General features: G+C 32.0%; 2 protein-coding genes across 2 annotated transcripts in view; both read left to right on the top strand.

Annotated features, from left to right (window-relative positions):
- Window positions 1-1170: 1170 nt before the first annotated feature.
- LOC106764111 (LRR receptor-like serine/threonine-protein kinase GSO1) lies at window positions 1171-4647 on the top strand. Its single transcript, XM_014648337.2, has 2 exons — window positions 1171-3858; window positions 4384-4647. The coding sequence occupies exon 1, from the start codon at window positions 1188-1190 to the stop codon at window positions 3816-3818; it is 2631 nt and encodes an 876-aa protein (XP_014503823.1). The 5' UTR covers window positions 1171-1187; the 3' UTR covers window positions 3819-3858; window positions 4384-4647.
- Window positions 4648-7234: 2587 nt separating this feature from the next.
- LOC111241888 overlaps window positions 7235-8155 on the top strand; it is a 5606-nt gene continuing 4685 nt past the window's right edge. Inside the window, exons 1-2 of the mRNA XM_022782459.1 lie at window positions 7235-7640; window positions 7716-7817. The gene's annotated coding sequence lies outside the window, so the exon portion shown is untranslated. The remainder of the gene's footprint in view (window positions 7641-7715; window positions 7818-8155) is intronic.

Here is an 8155-nt window from a genome sequence, read left to right as displayed (position 1 = left end):
TCTCTTCCCTTATTATACTTTAATTTTGAACTTTCGTTATTATCCCCTCTAATCTTATGAGACCCATAAAGGCAAGCTCTCCATGTCATTTCCATGTAAAATTGAAATAGCATGTCAAATTATTACTTTCCCGATTAGTTTTGACTTAAGTATTAAGAGATTTTGAAAACGTATAAATCTTACATTTAAAAAAAAATATGAAAAGTTGTACTAATTAAAGTAGATGAGAACACTTGTTAAACTTAATGAATATATATAGTAGCTACGTGGAAAGTTTTATTTAATTTTGTAATAAAAGAAGAGGAGTTATTGATATCTTGACATCCTCCACAAACTTCCTTTAGAAAGAAAATTATATCTAAATTGTAGTGTCATCTCTTTTTTCCACACCTACTTCCCTTTTGTTATTTTAAATCTTCCACAAACTTTCCTTTTTCAAAAGTAAATATCACTTTCTTCTCTTTTCCAAATAAATCTAATTAAATTCATTTTCTTTATTATTATTTTCATATAAAATCTTCCACAAACTTTCTTTCTTGAAAAGTAAATATAACTTTCCTCTTTTTTCCAAATTAATCTAATTAAACTCATTTTCTTTTATTACTATTTTCATATCTCGTTGATAAACAAATCTTTCACAAACTTTCCTTCTTCAAAAGTAAATATCACTTTCCTCTTTTTGCCAAATAAATCTAATTATATTCACTTTCTTTATTATTATTTTCATATCTCGCACGTTAACAAACCCCTGTATTTTATATATATATATATATATATATATATATTACTTTTAAAATATGAATACGTATTCCTAAAACTCATTCTCTCTTGTGATTATTTTTTTCTCTCAATAATAAATGATATTCAATCCTATTATTTATCTTTTATAATAATCAACCTTTATCAATGATAAACTAATAATCAGTGATAAACAATGATATCCACAACGTCTTTCCCAATTCGATTTCGTGAGGACACATTTTGTCAAGTACTATGTTACAATCGGTTTCTCTAGTCAAGTCGTTGCAATGCTAATAAACTATACCTTATTGTTTAACACAAAATTTCATATATTAACCTAATATTACGGGATGTGAATCTTTTGTATAGACTCCAATTACTATAAATAGAGTTTCTCTCCATTATATTCAAGTCATCCATCGTCCTCTTCGTTTCTTTTGAAAATCATGAATAAACTTCTCTCTCAAAATGCAATCATATTTGTATGGTTGCTTTGCGGAATCATGTTCAACGCTGCCTTTTGCAGCTTCAATATTCGTTGCAACCAACAAGACTTGCATGCTCTCTTCAACTTCAAGCAAGGAGTGGAAGATCCATCAGGTGTCCTTTCTTCATGGTCCACTAAACTAGATTGCTGTCAGTGGAAAGGAGTCATCTGTAGCAACATCACTAGTAGAGTCACTGGAATCTCTCTCCCATGTTCTACAATTCCTCCAATTTACATCGACAAAGAAGATAAATCACATTGTCTTACAGGTTCCATTAACCTCTCCTTGTTGTTAGTGGAGTTGGAATTTTTAGAATACTTGAATTTAAGAAACAATGACTTCTTAGCATTACAATTTGACTATCTTCATAATCATAATTGTCGCAATCTATCTATAGCTACTTCTTCTCATAGTCAGTGTGTCAACTCTTCAACTCTTCGTCATCTTGATTTATCACTTAACTGGAATATTGCCATCAATAACCTTAAATGGCTTCCCTACATGTCCACCTTGGAATATCTTAATCTCTGCAGTGTTGATCTTAGCGAGGAAACTAATTGGCTTCAGTTAGTGACTAAGCTTTCATCACTTTCACTCCTTGCTATGCGTGGTTGTCAGCTTAAAGACTTAAGTTTGTCTCTCCGGTATGCTAATTTTACTGCCCTCCAGGTACTTGACCTTTCTGGAAATGCATTCAATTCAGAGTTACCTAATTGGCTATTCAATCTTAGTTCCACTATCTATACTTTAGACTTTAGCTCAAGTTCTTTAGTAGGGCATCTACCTAAGGGTTTGTTAAATCTTCGAGAACTGGAATTCCTGAACATGGAAGACAATAACTTTGATGGACCCATTCCAGATTGGTTAGGTCATTTCAAACATTTAGAAACTCTTATTCTTGGAGTAAACAACTTTTCAGGATCTATTCCCACAAATTTGGGAAATCTATCTACCTTGATTAACTTGGTTGTTGGCTCAAATCCATTGACAGGAATTGTGTCTGAAAGAAATTTTGCCAAATTGTCAAAATTAAAGGAACTGGGCATATACTCATATGACGGGTTAACCTTTGATTTTGACTCGGATTGGATTCCACCTTTTCAACTTGAGGAATTAGTACTTGGGTTTTCAAATCCTAACCTTCCTGCGTGGTTCTATACACAGCGATCACTTGAAAGATTAACTATATGGGATTCATCATTTGCGGCTCCAAACAAATTTTGGCAATTTGTATCATCAGTGATTGAACTCGACTTAGAAGACAATTTAATAGATGGAGACATGTCAAATGTGTTGTTGAACTCTACAATCATTGATCTATCATCAAATGGTTTGAAAGGTTCCTTGCCTCAATTATCACCAAACGTGGTTATTGTCTCATTATCAAATAATTTATTATCAGGAGAATTGTCTCCCCTCTTGTGTGGTCATAATGTGTTGAATGGGAAAAACAATTTGTTGTATTTGGACATATCATTGAATAATCTATCGGGGGGACTTACGAATTGTTGGAAGAATTGGAAATTTTTGGTTGCTATTCACTTGGGAAGCAATAATCTATCAGGAAAGATACCTTCATCACTAGGCTTCTTATCTAATCTCACCTCACTCCATTTGCATGAGAATAATCTACATGGTGAGATTCCTCTCTCATTGCAAAATTGTCGATCTCTATTGGTCTTTAATGTTCGCAATAACCAATTATCAGGAAACATACCACTTTGGATATCTCATGGTGTATTGGCTCTCCAATTAAGGTCCAATCATTTTAGTGGTAAAATCTCACCACAAATATGTGAAATGTCTTCTCTCATTGTGTTGGATATTGCACAAAACAAAATCTCCGGTCATATACCCAGTTGTCTTGGTAATATCAAAACCCTACTTTTCAATAATGTTTCACGTAACAAACTTTCTTTTAAATTTCCTACATCATATCCTAATCGTTTCTACGGCAACGATGACAGTCTTGAATTGGTTACTAAAGGTCAAGTATTAGAATATGATCGCAACCTACACTTTATGACCTTAATTGATATGTCAAGTAACAATTTGTGCGGAACAATACCTCCACAACTGTTTAGTCTCATTGGATTGCATTCCTTAAATTTATCCAACAACAAATTAGAAGGAGAAATACCAAATGAGATAGGAAACATGAAAAACTTGGAGTCCCTCGATTTTTCAACAAACCAACTTGGGGGNGAAATTCCTCATAGCTTATCCAGATTGTCCTTTTTGGGTTACTTGAATCTGTCATTCAACAATTTGACAGGCAAAATACCAACAGGAACACAACTTCAGGGATTCACTGCACTTAGTTACATGGGCAATCATGATCTTTGTGGGCCTCCACTTGCAAAAATTTGCTTTCAGAATGATAAACATGAAGACACAAAGCTTGTTAACGAAGACGGAAATCAATCTAAATTTTTTGAATGGTTTTACATCGGAATGGAATCCGGATTTGTGACAGGCTTTGTGGGAGTTTGCTGTGCTATTTTCTTAAACAAAAAGTTCAGACATGTTTTTTTCAAGTTTCTTTATGACTCGAGATATCGACTTCATGCATGGTGGTCGTCAACATGAATCCTTTCGTTAAAATCGAACAAGTTGCATTACAATACTGGTTAGTATAAATTCTTTTATACGAATTTTATTTGAATTTATCTTTAATAATAGTTTGTTCTTCACCATTACTAAAATATATTTTAGTTCTTCATTTATTTTTTAATTATATATACTTTTAAATTATGGTAATATATCTATCGAACTTATTTGAGAACATATATTAAAATAAGTGACTTGAGTTTAGAATGAAAATCATATATTAGTTTTCTTAACTCACATATGTCACAGCGGTATCTTAACTTTTAGGGTGTTTTGTTTTTTTCAAATTCTGTTATCTTTTAAGTGGTTAAAGTAGAGTGAGTGATAGATCAATTTCCTTTATTTTAGTTCAATCTATTTTTTTCTTATCAAAATTGGGTCGATGAAAAACAATTGTAGGAAAAGTGAAAATGTATTAGAATAATGGAAAAAAATATGAATTTAAGATGTTTTATGGTGTATTAAATTTTTTGCTAACTTAATAGTGAGGCCTTTCCTATTAATTTAATTATTCTTATATAATTCTTTCATTATCATTTCTAAGGTTCATTCATAAAAAAGGGAAGGAGTCATGAAGCTTAGGAGAAGAGAACGTGGTGGTGCAGTTCTTACAAGCAATGTCAGCAGTGATGAACTTTATATTTAATTTACAGTGATGGTTTTCAACTTTATTCTTTGTTTTCGTTAATTCTGGGTTATGCAAAACTGTTATATATATAAGGGTGTTGATTTTTGTAGCATTTATGTGAAAGTATATGTTCTATGTTTTATATGGCAAAAGTGGATCTTTCCCTATTAGCTTTTCTTAATATCAAACACTAAATATAGGTGGCATTTTCAATAATTTTTTAAAAGTTAATAATGTGATCATCATTCACGAAATACATATAATATTTGATGAAACAATTAATGCGAACCTAACTTTTTGTATCAAAATGAAGCTTTTGCTTTATCTATATAAACAAATATATTTAATGGGGACAAATGAACTGTTCCAACCTTACACAAAATATTTACGAAAAAAACAATGTGTATATTGAGAATTAATGGGCTCCTCCACTTACTTTATCTTTCTTTATTTACATGGTTTTTTTTTTTAGATTTGTCGGATTTCATAATTATTTATCATTTTTCGTCTATGTATGAATATCGAATCCTACTTGTAGAAATGGTCACTGAATTTTGATATCTAATAAACAAACAGATCCAAGAAGCATGAAATCTGATTTAGAGTAAATCCTGAATTTTAAAAGTAGATTTATAATCTTCCAAATTTCGAAATCCAGTTTTGGATTCTCCCAAATTCAAAATCTGATTTTATAATCTTTCAAATTTTAAAATTCAATTTTGAAATCTTTCAAATTTTGGAATTTCCTCAATTTTGATATCTAGTTTTAAAATCTTTCAAATTTTTAAATTATATAAAAAAAAAACTTAGCAAATTTCAGTATCTAGTATGAAAAGAAAAAAAGAAGAAAAATCCCTGGGTTGAAATCCGGTAAACAACATAATGTTTCTTCACGCAATGCTTCTTTATTTTATTGGGAAAGGAAATCAAGTCACTATGATATCCACATTAATAAAACACTTCAAATAATAATGTTATAAGAATGGTTTTAAAAAACTGTAAATGATTATTTTAATTAGAAAATAACACAAAAGTATATATTCTGTTTATACTAATTTAAAGTTTAGTAATATTTAATATTCATTTTGTAATATGTAATTAAACATATCTAATTAAATACAAATTATCCTAAAAACAAAGTTAGCATTTTTAGGGAACAAACATAGTTTTTTTTATTATCAATTAGAAATCGACTAAGGTCTTGACTTGGTGTTACACTTCTTTTTATCAGAAACCTAAAATATAATAAACTAGCTACGCTTTAAAGTTAGTTTGCGAATATTAAAACTCTGATTTTCACTGAATTTTGAAATTTGATTTTGTTAGGGTTCAGTTTCGAAATTCGGTGAAATTTATGTTGTTAATAAGATTTTGACATCTAATTTTGATATCTAATTTTGGTTAAATGTTTCGGATTTTTAATTTAAATTTTGTTGGTGTGAAATCTTGTTAGAAAAAATGGAGTTTGTTTGCAACGGAGTGGATAAATTAATAGGAATAGATAGGGCAGAAAATAATAGCATAAATGTTTGTGGTGCACTAGACTTCCAATCACGGGGAAAAGAGAGCAAATTGTAGGATCCCGTTATTTTGAAAGCAAGTTTTTAACAATATTTTGACAACTTTAGGTGTCACCAAAGAATTGGTCCGTTTTTAATTTAATTTTAATGTTAAAATGTGACGTTGAAAAGAACTTGTGTCAGAAAATTTGGATTTCAAATGTATCCCTTGTCCTATTTCATCTCAAATGAACTTTTTTTCACATTCCTTTCGTTTTCTCTCTTAATTTTTTGTTCTCCCTCTCCATTCTCCCTTCATTTTCATCCTCTCTCCAAGCTTTGTTCAACCTCCTTCGTGGGACGGACCAAAAGCTCCCGTTGACGGTATTGTGCGCAATGACATCTTCTGGTGAGGTTGGGGTGTTCGAGCAAGGTAAATGGGTTTTTTCATTTTCTTAAATGCATTATGGGTTTGACTTTGGGTTTTCGTTTTGGGTTTTTGGTTTTGCGTTTTGTTTAATTGGGGTTTTATTTCTTGGTTTTGAGGTTTTGTTTAATTGTGCTTTTATTATTTTGGAAGCAGAATTGGCTGAAGAGAAGAATAAATAGAGGAATAAAGATGATGGTGAACACATTACGACTCGTCAAGAATCCCACATGAACACTCCCTCTGTAAGCCCGAGAGGCATTTACACCAACAAACCTGCTACATAGAGGTTTGTGAGGGTTGGATCACGAAAGCGATACAAGAGTAGAGCCCTTAGGACTCCGTACACGGGAAATAGGACGAAACATGAGTGATTTGTGTATTTAGATATTATAGAAAGTAAGAGATCATACATATATGAACAAAATAATGTATTGTAACATTTCTTTTAACGTTAATGAAGATGGATCTTGATTTGCATTCATTATTAAAGTGTTATTCCTTTCCCTATTGGGATTGTAAAGTGAGTTGTGGTTTGGAATGTTAAAAACAAAGTGTCCAATATGACTCGGTATCATCCATTAATAATGAGGAATTGACAAAATTTATTGGATTTCAAGCATTTGCAGGGTATTCTATCACTTGTAATCAATTACAAGGACCCAGTAAACGATTACACGAAAAAAAAAATCTGGTTTTGTACAAAAACTTGTGCTGCAGGAGCCAATTGTGGGCACATAAGTACCCTGAAAACTGAGGTTTGGGAAATGCATGGTGAGGAAAAACCCAATGCACTACAAAAAAAAGCTTATTTAGAGGGGGTTATGAAAAACCCCCTCAAATTAATATATTTCATAATGTTTAATTTAAATCATGAAGGTGTTAATGATAACGGGAGTTTTAATGATTTTTAAAGGAGGTTTATAACCCCCTCTATTTCAAAGGAGTTTTAATGATTCTTCAAGAATGTCCTAATTTTTTACGTTTCTNTCTCATTGTTCTGAATCCCGAAACTCATCTCCTTCTCAAAATCACACTTGAACCCTAAAATCCCTTTCATTCCTTTCTCGCTTTCTTCCTCGCAGACTACACCCTTATTTCTTTCTCGTTTTCTTCCTGAACCCTAAACTCATCGTCTCTTCCTCGCACTGACTAGCCTTCAGAATCGTAGTCGCGGAACCATTGGTAGACGGAGCTACAGCGATGGTTGCGTGGTCTTCCTTTTGTTACTGTTCTGTCAGTCTCAGGTGAAAGCCCNTGTTCCATGGTCTTCCTCTTGTTATTGTTGGCTTGTTGTAGTGATTGTTTCTGTTGTTCTATAGTTGGTTGTGGACGTGACTCTGACTCCGGTTGAGGATCTTGCGGTTTTGGTGCTTGTTGCTGGTTATTTTGGAGAATTTGTTGTCTCTGTTGCTGTAGAACTTGTGAGTTTTCAATCTCTTCTGCTGTTACTTGCCTTTGATCTTTTATCTTTGTTACGTTAAGCTGCCACATGAAAAATGCTTGATTCATTTTTAACTATGTATTTTCCAAAGCACCTTCGTGAAAGTTTTCTAGTCTTTGAAAACTTAATTTTTGACTTAATCTACTGCCTGATTTATGTCAGGTGCAAAAAACTGAGATTAGAAAGAGTGAATGGAAATATTTTGTTCACTACCTTGTAAGTTCAACCATAATATTTCTTCCCCTGCAGCCTAATTTACTGCATTTTGTAAACGACTTTACTAATTTCTAGTGATTACCTCATCTCTTGAGTGTTCCT

This window comes from Vigna radiata, chromosome 6 (genome assembly GCF_000741045.1).
Source record: "Vigna radiata var. radiata cultivar VC1973A chromosome 6, Vradiata_ver6, whole genome shotgun sequence".
Lineage (NCBI taxonomy): Eukaryota > Viridiplantae > Streptophyta > Magnoliopsida > Fabales > Fabaceae > Vigna > Vigna radiata.
This window is presented reverse-complemented; position numbering and strand designations above follow the sequence as displayed.